The sequence below is a fragment of the Aulonocara stuartgranti genome (genome assembly GCF_965226115.1).
Source record: "Aulonocara stuartgranti genome assembly, chromosome: 18".
Classification (NCBI taxonomy): domain Eukaryota; kingdom Metazoa; phylum Chordata; class Actinopteri; order Cichliformes; family Cichlidae; genus Aulonocara; species Aulonocara stuartgranti.
The window spans coordinates 8,827,530-8,851,686 of NC_138954.1; the positions used below are offsets into that span (position 1 = coordinate 8,827,530).

The 24,157-nt window shown below is 40.5% G+C and overlaps 3 protein-coding genes across 5 annotated transcripts; 1 reads left to right on the forward strand and 2 right to left on the reverse strand.

Annotated features, from left to right (window-relative positions):
* Positions 1–432: 432 nt before the first annotated feature.
* kcnj9 (potassium inwardly rectifying channel subfamily J member 9) lies at positions 433–17,775 on the reverse strand. Of its 3 annotated transcripts, XM_082512697.1 has the most exons (10): positions 17,624–17,775; positions 17,244–17,489; positions 16,999–17,114; positions 15,971–16,408; positions 14,630–14,843; positions 11,266–11,467; positions 9,419–9,611; positions 8,976–9,173; positions 6,717–6,847; positions 433–1,719 (listed from the first exon to the last, which is right to left on the reverse strand). In XM_082512697.1, exons 4-10 carry the CDS (start codon positions 16,266–16,268, stop codon positions 1,453–1,455), a joined length of 1,503 nt encoding a protein of 500 aa, XP_082368823.1. In that variant the 5' UTR covers positions 16,269–16,408; positions 16,999–17,114; positions 17,244–17,489; positions 17,624–17,775; the 3' UTR covers positions 433–1,452. The 3 variants fall into 3 exon arrangements, with proteins under 3 accessions (XP_082368823.1, XP_082368822.1, XP_082368824.1); XM_082512696.1 differs by having other exon boundaries at positions 17,244–17,775; XM_082512698.1 differs by lacking the exon at positions 16,999–17,114 and having other exon boundaries at positions 17,244–17,775.
* Positions 17,776–18,198: 423 nt separating this feature from the next.
* On the forward strand, positions 18,199–21,639 carry eif3f (eukaryotic translation initiation factor 3, subunit F). Its single transcript, XM_082512837.1, has 8 exons — positions 18,199–18,345; positions 18,749–18,819; positions 19,701–19,780; positions 19,865–20,002; positions 20,095–20,186; positions 20,352–20,488; positions 20,643–20,756; positions 21,360–21,639. The coding sequence occupies exons 1-8, from the start codon at positions 18,234–18,236 to the stop codon at positions 21,435–21,437; spliced, it is 822 nt and encodes a 273-aa protein (XP_082368963.1). The 5' UTR covers positions 18,199–18,233; the 3' UTR covers positions 21,438–21,639.
* A 1,131-nt stretch (positions 21,640–22,770) lies between these two features.
* LOC309694690 (MICOS complex subunit MIC26-like) lies at positions 22,771–23,927 on the reverse strand. The gene has a single exon (XM_082514903.1). The coding sequence runs from the start codon at positions 23,634–23,636 to the stop codon at positions 23,028–23,030; it is 609 nt and encodes a 202-aa protein (XP_082371029.1). The 5' UTR covers positions 23,637–23,927; the 3' UTR covers positions 22,771–23,027.
* Between the last annotated feature and the right edge of the window lie 230 nt (positions 23,928–24,157).

Genomic DNA, 24,157 nt, shown 5'->3' on the forward strand with positions numbered 1-24,157 from the left:
GTCATGTCAATGGATGAAAGGGGTTAAACCTGGGACTAGCAAGGTGTACGTAATAAAATGCTTATAGAGCTAATAGTTTAACAGTTCATCATATTTTATCAAATGGGGTATGTTTTGTGTATAATTCATTTTCAGGTAAGTGTATGAGGGTAGAAAGTACCATTTGCACCACTGAAATTTGCTGATGTATATAATGGCAAAAGCAAAGTATGGGAACCTTGAATGGTATTTACCATAATTGAGAAGATATATTCAGCCTATCTATTATCGTTAGACTACATAATTTAATAGTAAAAAGGATTAAACAAATTTTCAGGACTGAACACCAGTTTTCTTATCAAACACGAAAACTTGTGAACGCTCATGTTGCATATTTCATGTAGCTTCTCGTCAGAACATAAACAGATGCAGATCCTGTGGAATATACTGCAGTTTATTCATTCTAATTGATGTTTCATCTTAAATATTAAAAACATCAAGTAAAAATGACCACATATATACACAGCAGCAGAAGCAGGAGTTTGGGCTGAACTGAGCAGGACACTGTTGTGCTTTATAAGTTTCTACTTGGCAGGGGACAAAAGATACATTTACCCTCGTTGTACACACACTGCATGTGAAACGAAGCCACGAATACGCTTGAGTGTTAACCTGTCTCTACGTTAAAGGTTTTACATACCCTACTCACCGTAATGTGTCGAGTGCAGCAAATTTCTATCAGTAGTTTTAACAAACATTAACATTTTGTGTCCTCTGAAGAGAAAATAGTGCTTAATCTCTGGGCAGGAAGCTAGCTGCGATGTTCACAGATGCTTTTACACTTTTGTCAGGTCAAATAGGTGTTCAGACATTTTTCTAGCACCACATGATGGTTTGTTGCCAAACAGACAGATGTACCAGCGGCTGTGTGCTGGTGTTAATTTCCCACCCTGTTAACACCTGATGGATGTGCATTAAATCTCATAACAATCCTTGCATCTAATCAAATGTGAGGCTACTACCATGTCGATGTTAGTGCATGTGAAAATAAAGCATCTATGCACTGTACCTATTTAAATGTATACAATCTATATAGTTAACTCTGCACATGAAGCCATCCTTTTACCCAACAGGACATATTACGTTTCTGTTTCGGTCCACAGGATATACTGCTGTTGACCCCACCTAAAGCATAGTATTGTCATTTAAATGTAGATATAGGCAAGGGTGATTGGAGCTAACACAACAAACTGAAAGGAGATAGCACACATACAGTACACTTTTAACAAAGACGAACGCACAAAGAAAAGACAAAAGTTTCAAGAAATAAACTCTTTCAGATGGTAACATAAGATATGGAGTATACTGCAGAAGTGAGCCTAATGAAACTACTTGTTGCCTTGAAAGTAAAGGTCTGGAAACTGTGGCATGGTAATGGCGATATACTGAAGGTCTTTGCAAACATTCTCTGTTCTAGGCCTCGGATTCTGATTGGTCGGTGGCAACGCTGCCATTCAGCTCGCCCAGTCCTGATTGCTCCTGGATGTCAGTCATCTCCCCGACAATGAAGGTCGGCTCCCCTCCTTTGCTGTTGGCCGAGCTGCTGTCTGGCTGCTTGGCCGCTTGGTTGGCCAGAGTGGGCTCTTCATCCAGCCTGCTGGAGATGGACCAGTAGAGATGAGCATCAAGTCTGGCTGCAGCTAATGACAGCTCTCGTGCTGAGCAGGATGGCGTGTCCACCTTAGAAGGAAGCAGAAAAGTAAGATGAGGATTTCTCTGTTAACTTTTGTGTAGTCCAAAATGAATAGACTGGTTCTTTTATAGCACTTTTCTACTCTGACCACTGAAAGCACTTTACACAAATTGCCTCATTTACCCATTCACACTAGCACTGTTTGGTATGCTTTTTCACACAGTCATACTCCGATTGATGCCTCAGAGAGCAACTTCGGGTTAGTATCTTGCCCAAAGATACTTGGCATGCAAACTGGAGCAACTAGGAAGTGATGATCCACCAACCTACTGATTAGCAGATGACCTGCTCTATCATCCGAATGAACCCAAAATCCTTGCTGACCTTTTCAGTTTCAGTTTAGATTCAGGTCACAGTATATCATCAGATAATTAGCTTGATTTATTTAAAATTTATTATAATGGTTTAATGATGCCTCGATTGTTTACTCTGCAGCATGTTGGTTAACTTCTACTGTGTTAACATGTTCTATAAAAATTGATTTGAATTGACTTTGTAATTGCCGTCATGTATTCCATAAGTTAGAGTTAACACATATAGTTCCATTTCAGTATTTTCCGTTTTAGTATATTAGCTTTTGGGGTGGCCCTTATATGTAGAAAAAAGTGCTTGTGTGAATGGCTAAACATGAGACATCTTATATAAAGTGCTTTGAGTGCTCAAGTACAGTAGAAAAGTGCTATACACGAGCCAGTGCATTTATCTTCCATAGGCTTTAAGAACATCAAAGCACCAGACGCTGCTTTACAGCATCTGTATTTTGATTTCACACATCAAAGAAGCAGCAGCAGAGAATTTTAAGCAACTTCCACTTGATAGCGCTCACCTTCAACCACCCAAACAGTGTCCTATGTTTCTGAAGTTTCTATTTTGATCTAACTATGCTTTTAATATTTGTCATACATTTTGTTTGGAAATGGATCCCACCAAGCAAGCAGGAAACATTTATTTATATTAAACTTTTACCCAGACATGAATAGCAAAGTGCTTTAGAAAAGGCAATAACAGGATGTGCAAAACTTAACTCAATTTATAAAATAATTAAAAGGAAAGTTAACAAAACAAACAGCATACATTAGCAAAATGGTAAAAAAAATAAATTAAATAAATTAAATAAAATAAAATAAATAGACAGATATTTTTTCATTGCAGTTTGAAAGCACACTTTAAAAATGTATTTATTATCCAATGATCACTGTGTAATTGAATTACAGACAATGTTGGTAAAATGGCAAGAGCAAGTACTGCAGGACTTGTTTTAGCACAATGGCTTGAGAAGACAATGTCGACTGGCTTTAGAACTTTTATTTTTGAAAAACTATAACTAACCAAAATAAAAACCATTACAAAATTATTTTCTTCTTTTGACTGATCTCTTTAGGGGTCACCTTATCCCTAATATTCTCATCTGTCCTTATCCGCCACATCCATTAATCTTCTGTGTGGTCTTCCTCTTTTCCCCCTGCCTGGCAGGAGCATTTTCAAATTCCTTTGTCCACTATATCCCATCTCAACCTTGTCTCTCTTATTTTGTTCCTAAAATGCTCAGCCTGAACTGTCCCTCTGATGTTCTCATTTCTAATCCTGGCCGTCCTGGTCACACCCAGTGAAACTCTTATCATCTTCAACTCTGCCACCTCCACCTCGGCCTCCTGTCTTTATGTCAGTCCCACTGTCTCCAAACCATACAGTATAGCAGGTCTCACTACCACCTTATAAAAACCTCCCCTTTCACGTATTCCACTCCACCCTGCCTGCACTCTCTTCCTCATCTTTCTTGTGCTTTGTCCATTGCTTTGCATAGTTGACCCCTAGGTATTTAAATTCATCTACCTTCATTACCTCTACGCCTTGTATCTTCACCTTTCTGCCTGCCTCCCCACAAATAACAACTTCTTCTGTGAACAGAATAGAGACTCTGGCATGAACTCATCTGTCAGCCTGTCCATCACCACTGCAAACAAGAAGGGGCTCAGAGCCGAGCTGACATGATCCCACCCCCACCATGAACCCATCTCTCACGCCTCATCATTGTCTCACTGTCTTCATATCAAATTACTTTAATGGATCCTTACAATTTTCCCTCTGTCAGCGCCACCACAACCATAAACCACCATCTACTTTTCCATAATCACATATCTGCAAAACTAACGACATTGCTATCAGACTCAACTATGCATTGTGTCTACTGCCAGTCAGTAACATGTTAATATGCTAAACATCAACATGTCACTTTGGGCATATTAGCATGAAGACCTTAGGATTTATCTCAAAGTATTACTGTGTCTAAGTACAGCCTGACAGTTCTGCCAGCTTAAATGCGAGTTCCTAATCTTTTTAGTGTAATCTGCCTCATCCACTTCTACAACTCTGACTGCATTATTTTATTTTAAAGACATCTGTTTTCTCAGGCTATTTTAAACCATTTGATATATAAATTGTCTGTTATTTTCAGTAAATTTCATCCAAAATAACAAAACTAGTTAAAAACTTATAATCTTATGACAATCTGTGTGATTTTGCTTTGGCAAAAACATCTTTCCAAAGTTCCTTTATGCAGAAAAAAACCTGCAAACTTGAACATGAATCAAACTTCACCATATTTTCTGTGTTTGTCTGCTCACTTCAGTGCTCACTTCAGTTAGTATTTCTGTTTATGTTTTTAAAGACTCATTGCATTAGGCTACAAATGCCCACGTATGTAACACATGTCCATGTAATGTACAGTCCACATCTCTACAAAAATAAACATGAAATAAATACTTTAGTCAGAGTTCCTACACATCCCAGCATGCTTTTCAACAACCCCAAGAGAATGTGAGAATTCAGCTGCCAGTTACACGTGTAGGTGGAGACAGGAATAGGGATAACAGACAAAGAGTAGATAATAATCTTGGTGCTTCTAGAAGAATTGTTGCTTAGTTCAGATGATGAATTATAGAAAATTGTCTTTTTTCTTAAACTCTGAGGAACTAACAGTGAAGCCTTACATTTATGTAGCTATTTTACTCGCAAGCTGTACTGTTCATTTGCTTCCTTTGTTTATTTTCAGTTCATTTCATTACTTTATCCAAATAGGAGTTCTCAAGATGGCATTTCTAATGTTCGTTTCAGGAAGGTTCCTTTACTGATCTTCACCTTTTACCTGGTGGCCAGGACTTAGCCCACAGGGCGTTTGAAAAAAGGGACATGTGCCTACCCTCCTGTAGGTCCACCACCTGCAGGAGGCGCCATAGGGTCAGAGACCCTGGTGGACCGATCCCTGGCTACAGGGTCTAGCGATTGGGACATGGAACATCACCTCTCTGGTGGGGAAGGAGCCTGAGCTAGTTCTCAGGTTGAGAGGTACCAGCTAGATATAGTCGGCTCACCTGAACGCACGGCTTGGGCTCTGGAATCAGTTCTGGAAAGGGGCTAGACTCTGTCACAGTCTGGAGTTGCCCGTGGAGAGAGGTGGCAGGTTAGAGTAGGTATCTTAGTATCCCCTAGGCTTGCTGCTTGTACGTTGGAGTTTTTCCTGGTGGATGAGAGGGTTTGTTCCCTAGGCCGTTAATTGAACCTCAGATACAGGAGGAGCAATGCGGTTTTCATCACTGGACCTGGACTCTTTACCATCTCGAGGATACTTGAGGGTGCAGGGGAGTTTGCCCAACAACCCCTACAAGCCATTCCATCCTCACACAACTGTTGCAATAGCTTGGTCCATATAGCTGGCAATAAGTCAGACTCGTTCCTGGTGGGTGTTGAATCAATTCTGTTCATGATTTTTATGGACAGAATTTCTAAGCATAGCCAAGTGGCGGCATGCATCCACTTGGGCGGTCTCAGAATCTCGTCTCTGTTTTTTGCGGAGGATGTGGTTCTGTCGGCTTCATCAAGTGATAGCCTCCAGCTTGCACCGGAGCAGTTTACAGCCGAGTGTGAATCAGCACCTCCAAATCTGAGGCCATGGTTTTCAGCCTGAAAAGGGTGGAGTGCCCACTCTGGGTCAGGGATGAGTTACTGCCCCAAGTGAAGGAGTTTTGTTCATTAAGTGAGAGGAGAGGGCGGCGGGAGATCGACAGACAGATTGGTGCGGATGCTTATTGTTAATTATTTTTACTTCAGCTATGCAGAAAGCTTTAATAAAGGAATAAAGTGGAACATCTCTTAATAGGGAAGAGAAAATACAAAAATTTAACTTCACCATTTATTTTAAATTATTTCTAGCCTTAGGATTTTAGTGGTAACTTTCACATGCTTGTCCACATATAGAGCCTGTATATAATAACACAAGAAGAAAACATCGAGATGAAGCCAAATGAGTACTTTGTAGCCCGTCCTAAGGACAGTCATCCACTGTGACATTTTGAAGTGCCTTACTCAAAGTGAAGCAGGTTCTCTGAACACTACTGTTCTCTTTCCTTCACCTTATGATGTTTTCCATCATAGCCAAGCAAACCTTCTTCCATAACTAGAGAAAATAAATTAAAATAATAATAATAATAATAATTAAAATAAATTATACTGTTAACAGAAATGTCACATATTAAATGTTTTTGGAAACCAACATAGCCACTAAGAATATTTGGAATACTTTAAAATTTCTGTGAGTAAATTTAAACACAAATTCATGCAGTCCTTGGCTATCTGCTTGTTGATCATGATTAGGAAAATTGAGGTGAGATTTTCTGTTAAATAGTAAATTATATTTTAAGACAGACCCTGAGGCACTTCATCTTCATGAGGTACACATACTTATAAGAGAAGATTTTACTAGACGTGCATGTTAGGTTAACTGGTGATTCTACATTGGCTTTAGGTGTAAATCAAAGCATCAATCTTTGTCCACCCCTTTGTATAACTCTGCGAAAGACTGGCGAGCTGCCCAGAGTGTACCCCCTCTCTTTTCCAGTGACACCTGTGACAGGTGTCATGGGAGTGCAACAAATCATGCTGTGCTTTATTAGCTTGCCCTCATCACATCTTCTTCAAGAGACATTACCTCAAATGTGTGGTGAAAGGCTCCATAGTCGACGTCAAAGAAGCCCTCTGCCAGCGACATCATTGGGCTGAACCTGTGACCCCACAACAACTCCTCTGCAAGATACGAGCTCCTTGCCTGGCATGTCATCCCTGCATGCACAAACAAATGGATGACTATAGAGATTCATAATACACCTTTTCCCTCACGGCATTTGTTCTGGTCTGTGTGATAAATGATTTGATATTAACTGGATTCGCTGTGCCTGGCTATGGCAAAGCAGAAGAGTAAAAGCACCACACCAGGAACTCTTACACAAACATAATTCATTTACCCATTTAGTCACAAACAATTTCACTGGCAAGCTGTCGTTGTAAGGATGTTCTCTGCAGCAGAGTTATGACTGTCAGCTAAGTCTTTGTAACATAGCGCTCTGACTAAGGGAATCAATATTTGGTGTAGGTGGAGAGGCCACCTTTACCTCACAGATACACATCCTGAATAGCCTCGATACACTGAGTTCTTGCTAAACTGTGAGGAAACTAGTAGAGTATATCATCCTCTCAGAATGAATCTGACGTAAGGCGATATAAGAGAGGGATAAGGGAGAAAAGATAAACAAGCACATAATATTTGGAACGTCCCAGCTTGTGCAAATTACTTTGGGAATGAATATCCTATAAATCCAGATGCACTTAAGACTAGCAGGAGAAAGTAAAACATACTTTAGTGTACTCCTATATTGTTTAACTTCCACAACTCTTTTATGTCTCTATATCATCTACCTGGTGGCCTCGATTTGTCTTTTATATTTGGTGCTATTGTTTAGCACTTTGTTCATCCCTGTTGTTTTTTTTTTAAAGTGCTTTATAAATTGATATGATATGTTTTTTCAAGAGGATTAGTTTTGCTTTTCCTTATTTCTTTTCTTGTATACTGTTAAAGTCAGGATTTTTACAAGTAATCCCTATGAGCCAAAAGTTCAGACTGCTCCGTACACTTTCTTTAAAACTGTTTTTTTTCTCTTAACTTTGTATGATATCAAGGAGGAGGGATTAATATAGACTCTGTCTGTATTCACTTAATACTTAGTGTGTAGCAGCTATGTATTTAGTATGAGTATTTTGTTACCTATCCCATCATGCATTGTCTGTTTTTTTTTTTAAAAACGTAGTAGGATGAGAGGAAAGATGGCAGCAAATCAAGGTAGGAACTGCCACTAAATATTTGCATTTATTCGTTTAAGAAAATTTGCTCAGTGTATTCTATATTTGTGACAAAAATGCAGTAGTAGTAGTAGTCGTCAGTTATTCATCTAGCAGACTCAGCTCTGATATTTTGGCATAAAGTCCCAATAGTGTCCGAAATAGTTTTTTTTATTTTACTGGATGGATGGATGGATGGATGGATGGATGGATGGATGGATGGATGGATGGATGGGTGAGTGGATAGGAATCCTTTCCCATCTGTTTCCAAGGGGCAGCCAATTGGAAGAAATTAGCTAAAGGAGGGTTGCATGTTGTACAGTTTCCTTGTGTATGTGTGGATTCTCTTTGGGAACTCCAGCTTCCTCCCACAGTCCAAAGACATGGATCGGGTTAAATTGGATCGGGTCATTCTAAATCCCTGCAACTACTGGGATCCACTTCACGACAATGAATTAAATAAGCGGAAGAAGATGGATGGAATCTGTGAATCATGCAAAGCCACTCTAGAAGAGGCTAAAAATAAAAATATGGCGCTGGAAATATATAGCATAATAGGTCCACTTTTACTGATGATTTATCAAGAGTGAGTAAGCGCAGCAGGGCTCTGTGATTTGCCCAAGGGTAGATGAGTCTCCAGTTTTAAACAGTTTGCTTTCTGTTGGGGTAACATCAGACTGCAGATTGCTAGACCGTGACTTCTAGGTTTTTGTCATTTCTTGTGCATACATGGAAATGAGTTTCTCCTTATTTTTTTTTGTTCAATGTTTTAATTTACTCTAAACTACTAAACCAGATGATTTCTTTATTTACTATTTACTTGCTGATTTATTATAGGACCTGGGGCTAGATTTAATAAACGGGACAAAATAATGTATGAGTGCAATCCCCAAAATAGCGCTCAGTGCTGTGGTTAGTTTTAAGGGTGATTTACAAAGCTTGCAAGGTTTCTGCCCACAGGAGGAGTCTCTTCATTTCAAAATCAAGGACAACAAATAAAACATGCTTTTTTTAGGGGTTACATTAATAGATTTAAACTCGCAGATGTTTCTTAATTTGGTGTTTGCCTTCTCACCAGTGGCCTCCACCATTCCTTCTAGAATGACCACAATCTCAAAGTCTTCTTTCTCTAGCTGGGCCTGCGACATGTCCCAGAAGGGTGAACGTGCGTCAATCTCATGGGAAATCACCAATGGTGAGACCAGGAAGAGACGATCATCGCCCGTCTCAAAGCCCACACTGATGTCTGTCTGATCCAGAGGGATGAACTCACCTGGAAGAGCCAATAAAGTGGAGACAAGGAGAGAGGTTGTACCTGGAAGCTCAGGTTTAAAATGACAGAATACTAGAAAGACACAAAAGAGATCTTAGAATGAGCGGTTCACATGGCCAAGTATGTTATTATTATTATTATTATTGTTATTATATACTGGGCCATTTGATTTTTCAATAGGTGTAGTTGTTACAGTTTTTGTCACCAAAGGAAGAAAAAGAAAGATTCATTATTAACTGTCTCACCCTCCTGAGTCTGCTTAGACTTGATGAGTTTGGCCCTGATGTTGGCCCCCACAATGTGGGAACTTCGAAGGTCTCCCACCCTGAACATCAGGCAGAGCTTGTCGTCTCTCGGCGAGATAACAGCGTGTTTGGAGAACACCAGCGTCTCAGCTCGTTTGTTAGGCTGCGAGATCTTTACAAACATGCAGCCCACCTGGACAGAGAGGAAGGAACAATGTGAAACATGGGCCCTGCTAAAAAGTCAAAGCCACAGGGAGCCTTGCACAAAGTAGAAAAGCAGAGGATTATTATGAAAGGAACATAATATATAAACACCAAGACATATGTCTTGGTGTTTATAACAAACACATCAGCTAAAGAGCTGAATAATTCCGGTGTAGTCTGCACATCTGGAACACATTCATTGTGGCCGCTGAATACAAACTAACCTTGATCATTTTTTAGAAGAGCTTGCTATTGCCAGTTTCTCTTGTCTAAAAAGATCAGTGACACTTGACTTAACCCCACACTCAACTGTTTTTATATGCATAGTAAAACAGCCCACGCTACGTGTACATCAGTTGTTAATTTGGAATGTTTCCAGCTCCCAAACATGCATAAACATGATTCAGCCTGGATGTCGGAGTGTGAATTCATCCTCATCAAAAGAGTGCTTACACCGTGCAAAAAAAATTGAGCTTCATCGGCATTTTCTGTGTAAATATTCTTTTTTTTAGGAAGAATACCATCTGCATATAATTTGCGTCATTATGGCTCCACTGTATTTGTGCATTCAATCTTCTCTCTAAGCTAAAAAAAAACAGCGTATCATTATTTTATTTGATTCAGCTGAGCTGACAGGAAGCTTCCGTTTAAGCAAACAGTCTCGGGTCAAACAGAAATTGCAGGCACAAAAGGAGTTAGCTGAATTTGAACACTGACTCAGAAGTTCCGAAGCCTGTTTTTCATTTTTCGTTTCCATTTGTTTCTCTAATCTGACTTCCTGCTTTGCTAAAACACATCTGACAATCTTGTTTGCTACATATGTTACACTCATGTCTACATCGTCATTAATACATAATCAGATAACAAACCATCACAGATGTCAGCAGTATTCATTCTAAATACGAAAGCGTCTATTTAAGATTCTTATATCCCAAAATTACTGAGAATATTCACTTTGGCACTGCATGAATTTAAACTCATGCTTAATAGGAGATAGGAAGAGAGGTCCCAATTGCAGGACATGCACCTGGTTTAAATATTGAAAAGGAAACTTGTAATGTTACAAAGACCAAAAAAAAAACACAAAGTCCAAAGGGCATCCATCCATCCCATTCTTTACCACTTATCCGATACAGGATCACAGGAAAGCTGGAGTCGATCTTAAACACACAGTCATATTTACACAGAAGACCGATGGGAAAATTAGACATCTTTACCTTTAGAGTAAAAGAAGGAGCAACTGAAAGACAGGACATGAAGACAGAGGCAGGGCGACACAGAATGGAGGGCGAAAAATGCAGAAAATAGAAACACAGTGGGGCAAAACAGAACCAACAAATATAACAAAAAACATAATTTATCAGAAAGTGAATGTTTGAAAGTCTGAATAATCATATCCTCCGTATATCTTTGAATTGCCATGTTATTGTGGTGGAGGGGTTTGTGCGTTTCAGTCATCCTGCAAGAATCAGCTGGCTCGGGAACTCGTTTTCCCCCTGGATGAGCTACAAGAGGTGCCTGGGGTGAGAGAAGTCTGCTTAGACTGCAAACTGAACCCAGGTAAGGGGTACGAAATCGAGAGAAGGATGGATGGATTTCTAAATATTTCCCCATCTCTGTTTTTTACCAGTTAAGCTGCTCACCATGAAGGCGTTAACCATCGATCCCAGTATAGCCTGCAGCAGCAGCAGCATTGTGCCCACCGGACACTGGTCGGTGATGACACGGTGACCATAGCCAATCGTGGTCTCGGTCTCAATGGAGAAGAGGAAAGCCGAGATGAAGCCATTGACATTGTTCACGCACGGCGTCCACGTCTCATCCTCCAGATGGTCGAGATCACCCCTTGGGAAGAGGAGAAGCAGAATGTGTGAGAAAGGGAAGGCGGGAGGTGACAAAGTGGGTGTCAAGAGGGAAAAATAGACTGAGAGTGAGAAGATATATATTTTTAGACTGGAGGTGCAGAAATATATAGATGACGACTCATCTCTCCATTTAAATTTTCCACCACCTTGCAGCTAATTCCTGTAATGAATAGGAGCAATCCTGTTCATCAGATTTAAACATGGTGCTTAAGCCAACATTTATGCTGTCACTTCTTGCCGAGGCTGCAGAAACCCGCCACTTTCATCATATATCATCACGCGCAACTTGCTCTCAGCATCTTTTGAGGGTTTTTTTCAATCCTGTGCCACTAAGAGTCCGCAGAATTTCTGTTCTAACACACACTACACACACTAATGTCCCCGATTAACACAGCTCCAGCCAGAGAGGGAGCGCTAATTAGCGAAAGTGGTGTTAGGTCATTTATATAATCTATGACTTTTATTGACCTGTGCTGGTGACAAAGGGATTGCAGCAACACTGACAGCTTTCTGGCACAAAACTGAATGGCCTGCAATTGATATAAAAAAGGGTCACAATTTTTATGAGACGAATACGTTAGTTAATTAGAGCAGAGATCCAGCAATCACATGAAGAGGCAGCACATCATGATGAAATACGCTGTAATATTAATACTGCTTTGTCATCTGCTTTTTTGGCTGAGAAAGCAGCTTCATTTTGGCCTTTATGGTAGATGTGTAAAAATCTAATGCTCACTTAAAGAATGGTTGGACTTTGGGGGAAATACGGTGAAAAGATCAATAATGTTCTCATAGCTGTCTGCTAAATATGATGCCGCACCCAGAAGGCAGTCAGCTTAGTTTAGCACTAAGCTGTCAAACAAGAAAAGAGCTAAAATAAATTTCCCTGCCATCCCCACTGAAGCTCCCTGATTAGCACAGTACATCTTATACAGTACATCGCTTCAATTTTTGCACTCGTTAAAGAAAAGCACCAAATTTATGAGCAAAATTCTGTTTAAATGGTTCAATTCTGCATTTTTGGAGTTATTACATAGACTTGAATTCAAATTAATTGCAAACATAAATCCATGTTTATGCTTTCTCTGAAATTTTCTGATGATTACAGGTCTAAAAGAGCTCTGAATGGCTTTGATTACAATTGAATTAACCTTTGTTTCAAAGTGAATGTTAAGCAAACCACTACATCACAGCCAGAGAACAAAAATACATGTATTTTTGTTTTTTTAATGCAAATTGACACAATTGTTGCAACACAATGTCCACTCCGGTTAATAACATTTGTATGAAATTCTGAACGCTCCAAACTTATTTCTACATCAAAGGGCAAAGGGCAGTGGCACAGCAAGAAGAGTCTGGCTGTGAATCTGCTTGTTGAGGAGGTTGCAGAGGTGACAAATAGGAAGAGATGTTCTTTTACTTTTTAGTGAAATTATATGTCTTTTCAAGTAACTCAAAAACAACTCTTTAGCTACATACATACAGTGTTGTTTACATTTCTGTCCAACTAAGATTTTGCTGGATGGGATCACATAAACATAAAGATGGTCTTTTTTTTTTTTCGAACTCTAGATATGAAAAGACAATTTCCCAAAACAAGAAACTTTAATGTGAGGATTTGTTGTCAGAAAAAAGCACACAGACAAGGGAAAATCCTGTTTTTGGTCATAATGTGTTGCTACCATATGAAAAGATAAAGTTTAAATTAGGTCCCATATTCCTGATATCACTTGGATTCAGAATAGGATCCTATGGATCAGGACTTAATCTGTGGGAAATGATCATTTGATGCCCTGCTGACTTTGTAAGTTTGCTCACTTATAAAGAAATGAACAGTCTCTAACCTTTATGGTAATTTCATTGTAATGGAGACAGAATAACAACTGAAAAACAAACAAAAGTTATAAAGTCATTTGTATGTCACTGATTGAAATAAATATTTGATCCTCTGCAACTAACCAGAATTATGGCCTCCACAGATTGGCTCTGTGCCCATGTAGAACAGATTGCAATCAATCAATCAATTACAGATACTCCTGATCTCAACTCAATTTCTCCCATTCAGGCATCTCCACCACAAGACAAAGAGGCTGTCAGGGACAAAATTGTAGATCTGCATAATGTCTGGTACGGACTATAAGACCAGCAAGAAGTTGGGGAGAAGGTGGAAACTGTTGGTGTGAATATTCAGAAATGAAAGAAATATAAAATGATCAATCAGACCAATCTTGCCTCATGGGGTGAGGATGAAAGGTGGTGCATCAACACAAAACTACAAGGAGGGAGCTTAATGAAGGCAGTTGAGAGCACAGTGACCAAAAGCACCACTGGTAACATTACAACACCACGAGGTCTCCCTGCTCAAGAACACACATGTACAAGCCCATCTTAAGTTTGCCAGTGAATATCTAAATTATTGAGAGAAATCTTGGGAGAAATTGCTGTTGTCAGATGATATTAAAATCAAGCTGTTTGTCATCAACACGACTTGTCATGTTTGGAGAAAGAGAAATGCTAAGTATGACCAAAAGTGCACCATCCCCACAGTCAGGCATGGAGGTGGAAGCATTATGCTTTGGGGCTGTTTTTCTCCTAAGGGTACAGGATGACTTCACTGCATTAAGGGGCAAATGGACGGTGCTATGTACTATAAAATCTTGAACAAGAACCTCCTTCCCTCAGCCAGAACACTGAAGATGCGTCATGGATGAGTTTTCCTGCATGATAATGACGCAAAACATACCACAGAGGCAGCAAATTAGTGTCTGCAAAAGCACATTAAGATCATGGAGTGGCCTAGCCAGTTTCCTAATTTCAAACTATAGAAAATCTCTAAAGGCAGATGAAGCTTGGCGTTGTTAAGCGGCAGCCAAGAAGCCAAAATGATTTAGAGAGTTTCTGTAAAGAGCAGTGGGACAAAATCCCTCCAGAGATGAGTGAAAACCTGGTGGCCAACTATGAGAAACATCTTACTGCTGTGTTTGCCCACAAGAGTTTCTCCACTGAGTGTCATGTCATTAAAGACTGTTCATTTTTTTGCAAGGTAGCACACTTACAAATTCAGCGGGAGATCAAATGGTGATTTCCCACACTGCAAGAGATCCAAATACATTAGTGCACATGACTTTATCTTAAATCTTACCTGCAGTAGGCGATGAGGTACCAGATGGCTCCGAAGAAGAGCCATGTTACAGCGTAGGCCATGACAAAGACGAAGAGCGAGCAACGCCAGTTGAGGTCCACCAAAGTGGTGAAGATGTCCGTCAGGTATCGGTAAGTCTCCCGCATGTTACCATGCTGCACATTGCATCGACCGTTCTTCTCCACGTAGCGCTGTCTCTTACGGCGAGTGCGGGCTGGTGGAAGGGTGGAGACAGAAGAGAAGGGGCCCGATTAGAAATCTGTGAGGCTAACAAATGGGAGGAAAAGTGCCATCGCCTTTTGATCCTTTACAGTGTTGAAGACAACTCTTTATTGTTCCATTAAACACTTTCAAAAACATGAGGCTCCCTTTCTGAAATGTTTTGTTTTTAAAGCTACAACTCTGACTGCAGTCAGACGATGAGAATTGGATGAAGGCACTTAGAGAGACGTGAGCATAAACACAGGGAGGTAGCAAGGGACAAAACTACTGAGGGAGATTCAGCGTGGCTCAAAGGAAAGTCAGACTGGTGAAGAAGGGAAAACATAAATGAAAAATGACAGGTGAATAAAACAGAGCAGATGAAGTGCGACGGGACAACATCATCAAACGCTTGGAGAAGAAAAGCTATAACACTGGACTTCATCTGTGTTTTGTTTTGTTTTGTTTTATAGGCTTTTTACTGTGGATGCACCAAGCCAGAACTGAAATTATGACACTATACCGCTATCACATACGCTTTAATCAATGAATATCAATCATTGTGCATGCTACTCAAGCTATGGAGACTTATTTTAAGGTAAAACAAAATCTGCCTTTTCTGCAAAAAAAGTCTGGCTCTGCTTTGTAGGATTTTTGTCCTTTGCGATGATGACATCAATTCTTGATCACAAGTTGGAGTTAAAACACCGAAGGGTCATATAAATTGCACATTTCCCTAGTTCCCTAGTTAGGCTTTCTTTCTTTTTATTCTATGAAGATGTACGGCAAAGATTGGAGCAAACAGAGCAGAGCTTAATGAGCAAGACTGTCAAAATTGCTGAGGGGTGAAGCTCTGCAGTATGGTCTAAATTAGAAAAGATTCACTACTACTACTGCGAGACAGATGGGGAGGAGAAGAGGGTGCAGGGCTGAATGGAGAAAATGTTCATCCAGGAGTAAGTCAATATCTCTAAATCTCTCGAGATTTTTATCAGATACAAAGAGATTAATAGTGATGCATTTCAGTCTGGTTGAACTGCAGGTCCAGAAAGAAGCCACAACATTTAAAGAACATAGTGAGTGCACTGTTCCAAACAGAAGGGGGATCAAGGACAAGATGTCATCTTGAGAGTCACTCACCCCACCCGAACCGTCCCCTCTCCTTCTCCGTCCCCTGTGTCTTCTTCCTGTGCTGATTAGCATTGGCTTCCCGCTCGGCCAGCTTGGACTGAAACGATCTCTTGACCGGAGCCGAGTTCGGAAGGGAAGAAGTCGTCTCTGTGGTGACGACGTGGCCCAGCTCCTCCGATACGTTGAAGACTCCCGTGGAGGCTGTGACCTCCGTGGCCACCTCCACTTCTTCGCTCTCCACCTTCTCCTCCACAGGGAGCGAGAGCGAGTCCGGACGGGAGGGGAAGATGGAGTTCTCCAGAGCCATGGTCTACGTCTGTGTGTGCGTGCGTTTGTGTGTGTGTGTGTGTAAGCGTGTAAAGAGTATTAATGTGTTATTGATATCCTCCCTAAGGCAGAGTCTGTCCAGTACCTATTGACTGAACCATTTGTTTGCTTGTCTGAAGCCTGGAATAAAGCAGAAGAACACAATGATCTGATCAAATGAAACAATGGAATTGATTATCTGTTTTACTGTCACAATAATTCACTGTCAAATGATTTCTTTAAAGAAACAAGACCTCCTCACAGGAGTGCTTGAACTCTGATGTTGCTATAATAAATTCTAAAAACCTATAAATAAATGTGTATCATTTTTTGTGCTTTTATTACTATTGTCAAAGTCTCATTTGAAGTCTTTTAATAATAAAATAAAGGAATAAGTCCTTATTTTCAGATTGAATATGGATAACTTTGAAAGTCCTTGGAAATTAGACACAATGGTAGAATAAATTAGTTCTCTGAAAGACCCCTATTCCTGATGCACGACATGGCATATGCATATCAGAGCCACTTTAACTGGTCTGTATGTTTCATAAAAAGCCTCGGGCTAGGAGTGTGTGTGTGGCCCAGACGTGTGTGTTGTATAAGTGCACTTCGTGCTATTTTAAATATGCTGGATTTATACAGCAGGCCTGTTGAAATAGTCTTACATAAGTCCTATATAAGAAGCCGAGTTAAATATATACATGGATAACGAGACGTGATGAAATATTTACTCAGTAAAATGGAGTCCTAGTCCTCTATAGCCTTGGATGATGTGCGTCCATTTGGACAACTGGCGGATTGGACGCCAGAGGAGACTGATGGTGACAGTCAAGATGACGCACTACGCCTGATGGATGGATCAGAAATAGCCTCTGTTAAAGAGTGTCTGTGAGCCGGCAAGAGGGCTACAGGAACCAAACAGCTCAGCTACGGTTTTAATGTCACACAGACCAAAGATAAACGAGTAAAATCCTACCTGCTCAGTGCACCAACTTGTAGATGTGTAAGACCCAGATTGGGCAGATGTTTTGCCATAAGAACGGCGAAAATCGAGTCCAAGAACGAGCCAGGATTCGCAACCTTGGTTCAATTACACCCATTTCTGGTATTTACGAGCGACGCAGCATAATCAGTCCACTCTTGTTCGCTTTTCCTGGAAAACAAAGACCACCTCGATCCGACCGCTCAGTATTCACAAAAAATAAAAAGCGGGCAGCCCAAGCTAAAGACACACACACACACACACACCCAAACAAACCCGACAAAAACAGTTCAAGTACTCTGATTAACGATAAGGCTTTTTCAGAACATGTGTCTGGCAGTGGATGTGCGAAATGGAGGCAACAGGATAATAACCCGGCAGCGCGGAGAGCTCCATCATCTGTGTATCTGATGGAGTCGGTCAGGTGTGGAGCGGTAGAGGATGCTGTCATCAGCCCAGCCCCTATCAAGCCTGCCTGCTTGTTTGCCTGCTTGCCTCAGACGCTTCTCATTTCCACAACAGAAGGGACAGTCCTCTCCCTCCTCTCGGTCAGACCCTCAGCATCTGCAGAGTTCACTGATGGGGAAATTAAAGGCCTTTGTGATGCAGTAACAATGCAAAAATGCAGAAACATAAACATACAGATTGGATGTAATAATGCTCATTGTATATGTCATTTTAAATATGGTCTGATTGTGATGCAATCCTTTTTATGGCTTTTCCATAATAACATTATTATTACTATTATTATACCAGACTCCTTGTTAGAATAATTCACTAATTAAAAAATTCCGCTTATAGAGGAAGATACAGTCCTACAACATTGTATCACAATGATATCAATGACTTGATCATAATTAGCATTATTCTCACTAACCGCTATTTATCCGCCAGCCTCAAGGTGGCGGTATATGTGTCCATGACGCCGGTAATCAGTTGGTCTCTTCAGGCAGTGTGATCAGTAGTCTGCCCTCCTTTTCCAAGATGTCGGTGTTCGGGCCAGTTGTGAAAATTCATCCCGTCGTTCTCGCTTCTATCTGCGACTCTTACGAGCGAAGAAATGAGGGAGCGAGTCGTGTGATTGGAACCCTTTTGGGTAAGTAAAAAGACAATATGTTTGTCCTGCGCCGCTTGGACCGATTTCGCACGAAACCAGTTGCCGCATAGTTAGCTGCTTTTAGCTTTAGCTGCTAACACATGCTGGTTCAGTTCAGCAGCTGACTAGCATTAGCTACTGTTAGTTAGCTAGCGGCATCACTTGTAACAGCTGGCCGCCCACTCAGTTGTTCATATAGTTAAAAAGTTAGCAAATCACCTGGACTTTTTTCCATTTTGGTGGGGTTTGCACTCATTTGATGCTTAGCAACAGGAAAAGATCGCTGATGTTAGCGCTTATTACTGTCGATTTAATGGAGAATCCTCTTGTTTGCTAACTTACAGTGAAGCTGCTCGTCGCTACAACAATATAATGTAAGAACTGAAACATTTGCTTTTTTCAGGTACTATTGACAAGCACTCTATCGAGGTGACCAACTGCTTCTCTGTCCCTCACAATGAATCTGAAGATGAGGTATGTTACTAAACTCTTTATTTGCAGCTAACATAATTTTATTTATTGCTGATGTTGAAGCCAAGTGGAAAGGGCCAGTAATACAGTAGCCATTCCACATCGGCCATCGAGTAATAAACAAGACACGAAACTGACATTCAGCAAGTAATCTAAAGAATAACGCATTATTCAGTTAGAAATATCCGAAACTCAAAGAGTCATGAATTAAAATCTTAGGAGCATCAACAAAGAAAAAGATAACTAAAATTTATCAAACTTGTGTGTTTGTGCTTTTGTGTCTTTAATTAGATGAGTCTGGGTTTTTAAATGTCCATTAAGGTTTTAATTTCGATATGGCTGCTAAATACCAGGCTGAATAAATTCCTGGTAGTTTTTCTAAATGGCTACTGAGGCTACATGATTTCCTTGGGGATTAATAAAGTATTCTGATTGTGATTCTTCCTGTTACAAGAAGTTCTTTTCTGGATATGATCCAGGTCACTGTAGCGATACTTCATTTTGATATGTGTAATAGTGTTGCAAAGCACTACTTTTGAGTAGCTGAGTAAACAATAGAAACAACCCCCCTCAGAAAACTATAGGTGGTGTTATGCTATCAGGTGGAGGCTAAATCGTTAGTTTCTAAGGTTTTTGATACCACCTACTATGTTTAATCCTGCTTTGTGAGACAGTGAATTACAAAATATCTTACAGGGTAGCTATGACTAATACATGTATTATCAAATCAAAATCAAATCACTTTTATTGTCACATCACATGTGCAGGTAATGTGCAGTTATGTAATTATCACTGAATTCTTTCACAAGTGAAAGATGATTCTGTAGAAATGTTTACGAGACCGTGTACATGGCTGTGCTTAAATGCATTGTTTTTGACAACAGGTTGCTGTGGACATGGAGTTTGCCAAGAACATGTACGAGCTTCACAAGAGGGTTTCACCTACAGAGGTCATCATCGGATGGTGCGTCAGTCGGTCATATTAACAATTTAAAGTTAAAAGTGGAAAAAACAGTATTCTTTAGCAGATGTTCATCTTTTCTGACAGGTATGCCACAGGCTTTGATATCACAGAACATTCAGTGCTCATCCACGAGTACTACAGCCGTGAGGCCTCTAATCCCATTCACCTGACCGTGGACACGGCACTGCAGAGTGGCAAAATGAACATCCGCGCCTACGTCAGGTTGGCTGATCTTTCTGTCAGCGCCTGTGTTTATGTGATCATCTACAGCCTGAAAGTGCTTCTCTGAATGTGTTTGTGTGTCTCCTACACAGTGCGCAGATGGGTGTGCCAGGAAAGACAGTTGGTGTGATGTTCACCCCACTGTCTGTCAAGTATGTGTACTATGACACTGAGAGGATAGGCGGTAAGAATACAAAGAATAAATGAAGGCGACTGTTTGAAAACAAATGCTTCGTGACTAAGTATCTGTGAAATGCCAACTAATTAAATCCCAGTGTCTCAAACAACTCGCTGGGGTGCATATGAAAGGAAAGAAAACTTTATATTATACTCTCTATTTGTTCTTTAGTGGACCTGCTACAGCGAACACGTGTGACCCCCAGTCGTACCAAGGGGCTGACCTCTGACCTGTCTCAGGTTGGTGGTGCTGCAGCCAGGGTACAGGACATGTTGACCACAGTGCTGGCATACATTGAGGATGTGCTGGTGAGTATCAAGACAAACTTGTCCCCTGGGTTTTTTTTTCTTTTCTAATTAAATCCCTGCCAATTTAACTTAATATTGGTCACCTGGGAACATTTGAGCAGTAATTAAGTTTTGCGCTGATGATGGCTATGAAGTTCATGTTGTTCTGTTTCAGTCTGGCAAGGTGACAGCAGACAACAGCGTGGGCCGTTTCCTGATGGATCTGGTAAACAAAGTGCCCACTATCTCACCTGAGGACTTTGAGAACATGCTCAATTCCAACATCAATGTAAGTGCTCGTGTTTAAGTTACTATATCAGTGACAACTACCGTTTTTGTTTTGCTATTTGATCTAAACAGACAGGCAAATGGCACTTAAAAAATAGCAGTAGAGACTAGCTTAATAGACACTGTCATTTTTATTATTGTGGTAGAGACACAAGTCTAGCGTCAGGAAGATCATCTGGCAATAAACTGCCAAATCGAACCCGCTGTGCTGACCTGTTGTGACAAGGAAGTAGCTGAAAATTTTATTGTTGTGGCAATAATGTACTTAATTTCTCTCCACGTATAAACACATTGGCTCTAAAAAGAGTAAACTGAATTGTCATATCTCTTATATAAGAGGCTTTAGGTGAGCTCTGAGTTGTTTTTGGCATTTAATTAAACTCTCCTCCTGTTTTTATGGTTATTTATGGTCTCTGGGCTCTACTTGCATCATACTGTTTTACTTCAGGATTAGAAGCTTTAGAAGATGGAAGTATTTTTGCATCATTTATCTGGGCATTATCTTTCCAAACTTGCCATCCTTTAATCTTGTTTCCTTGTTATGCTGTTATAATCTTTCACTTTAGTTTAGTGTGAATCTAAATGCTCTCTTTTGTTGTTGCAGGACCTGTTGATGGTGACCTACCTGTCCAACCTCACCCAAGCACAGATTGCTCTCAATGAGAAGCTGGTGCTGCTCTGAGAGGGTTTCTTTGAAGTCATTCATATTTAATTTTTGTACCTTTTTTTTTTTTTTTTTTTTTTTTTTTTTGGCTGATATGAAAATAAAGATGTTAAACAGTCACAAAGTGTTCATTCCCTGTGGTAAGATGGTAATTAAATTTAAGGCTGCTTGGTTTGTCACAAGTAGCTAATGAACATTAAAGGAAGGATCATACTGCTAACACGTTTCCTTTCTGCTTATTAGACACCTCGCATTTACTGCTGTCAACCTGCTTCATGATTCTTGATCTGTAATAATGTATTTTTAAGGAGACAACTGACCTTATATCTTATCATGGGCGTATGTAGAGGGGGGACATGGGGTGGCTGTTCGACCCATGACATTTGATTGGCCCTCCACCAATATATTTTGACTAGAGTTCATTTGTGGTGTAAAAGATGAGCATAGTTTAAGGGTGTGAGGCCCCTCAAGCTTTCATTCTTTCTGAAGGTCAGCAGGCAGTGGGAACGTCTGCCTGTAAAAGGACTTTGGTTTACATAGAATTATAAGGTTAACGGCCTTCCAGTCCTTTTTAACATCAACATTTTACTGATTATTTGTGAGCTCAGTCACAAGTTATATTTCATAAAACATTAAATTTACTAAGTCAGAAATTATGATTTTCCAGGAAATGCTCATTGGCTAATGACATTTTATTTGCAAGTTGCTACCCAATGAGCATGGGCTTAATTTCAGACTGAACCACTGGTTGTTTTGGCGTATCCAGTTTCAGAATGCTAAGCTGGCAATAGCAAAATTGCTCAACTCAAAGCTGAGATTTTACTAATTAGTAGGTGATGTCATGGTGGGTGTGTATGTCGTTTTAAGTAGTGCTTCTAAGTACTTCTGGGTCATGCTGTTTTCTACTTCCACTCAGTGTTTTTAGCCATTTCTACTCCATACCATTTACTTTAAAGCTTTAGAATGACTTTGAAGTTTTTACTTTAAAAGCATTCAAATATAAAGCTGAGATATATCCAGCATTACTGAGCAGTATAATGCAAATGGGTCTAATGAGTACTTAATACTACAAATGTTTTGAGTTTATGTAGGATAATGACTTTTTAGCAAAACCTATTTTATAAAATATGTTTAAAATCTGTGAGTATAATAATTGTTTCCTGTATATGACAAATAAAACTTGAAACTAATACACAATTTCAGATCAAATGTGACTTGCCTACTTTGGTCTTTGTCACTCCATTGAACAAAATTGTTAAAATAAACGACTGATTATTAAAATCCTGAATTAGTTTTCTTCTCTTTGGTGCTGACCATCTTGTTTGTGCATGTGGCATTATAAGACACAGAATCAAGGCGGTAAAGCAACTTTAATGTAAGACACTGCTTTATCTCTACATAAATACACATTCAAATCGGAAGGGAGTCATTCAAGTTGCAAATCCCCCCTTCCCTTTGCCTGGCCTGAGTTTCATGTGAAGCTTAGTGCAAAGTGTAGGCATGAAAAAGTCACACTGTCTAGAAAGCGCTCAGTTTACAGTATCGGGATAAAGCTGCTGTGTGATTGGCTACTGCTCGGTTATTGCAGTCACGCCGGGGTCGTCACTGTTAGGTCTCGGAGTCGCTGCTCTTTTCGGGTTTATTGACCTTCTCAGCTTTGCTCTGGGGGTTTAGGATCTTCTCCGCCGCTGCGTAGCTCTGCACGGCCAAGTCGTACACGGAGTCTCCGGTTGACTTTGCGATGGACGCTGCTTGCTCCGGGTAGTAGAGAGAGGCGCTCAGGGTCATGAGAGTGGTCGGGTAGATGAGTTTCTTAATCCTGGAACCTCTGGCAAGAACCAGCCCGAGGACTCCGGTAAAGCCGATGATTCCCGCCCGGGGGTAGAAGTCCTTCGGGGGGTTCTTCACATAGGCGTATGCGTCGTTCCCAAACTGGAAGACCCCCTGAACTTTGGGTTTAATTTTCTCATAGGTGACCTGACACCAAGCAGTGTACGGCTCCGATAACTTCCTGAGGGTGGCGACTCGCTCCTCCAGCTGCCCGGCTTTAGGCTCCACGTACTGAAACTTCTCCGAGGGAGCGGTGTACAGAGACAGTTCGTCCACGTTTAACGGAGCCACCGCTGGTTCCTTCTCGCCGTCACCGGCAGCAGCAAACACGGTGAACGGTGAAAATCGCAGGGCTCCCGGCATGGCACTACCTGTCACCTTCAACATGATCCCCGCGGGCCATGCATTCACTACGGTATTCACGGAGGGACAAGGCAGATAGCCCCGCCTCTCTGATTCTCACCCAAACGCTTTTACTACGCTTGAAAGCGCGACAACAGTGGCAGGAGGAATAAAGTATATCAGTGAGGACAAGGCTTTCTTTACAGATAGTAATGATGTCTGTGCCCACATCTCCAAACCGTGCTTCATATGGAACTCCAAAGATATGCAGTTTAAAAAAGTTTCACCATAAATTGACTGCCTGTCATGCATATGTTTGAATGGGTTCGTTATCAATAAAGTTGCAAAAAAGGAATAACCTACTTGTTAAAGGTAGATTGTGAAGGTATGGGTAAACTAAATACACTGTAAGAACTATATTTTTAATGACAACTTTAAAATAGGAAGTTAGAATGAGGACTTAAGCAAGCTGCTTTATTTTAGTAGTCTACAATAAAGTCCTCGGTGCTTAACTGGGATATCTGCTGTTCTGATCCACTGCCCTCATAATATGATACTCAAATATT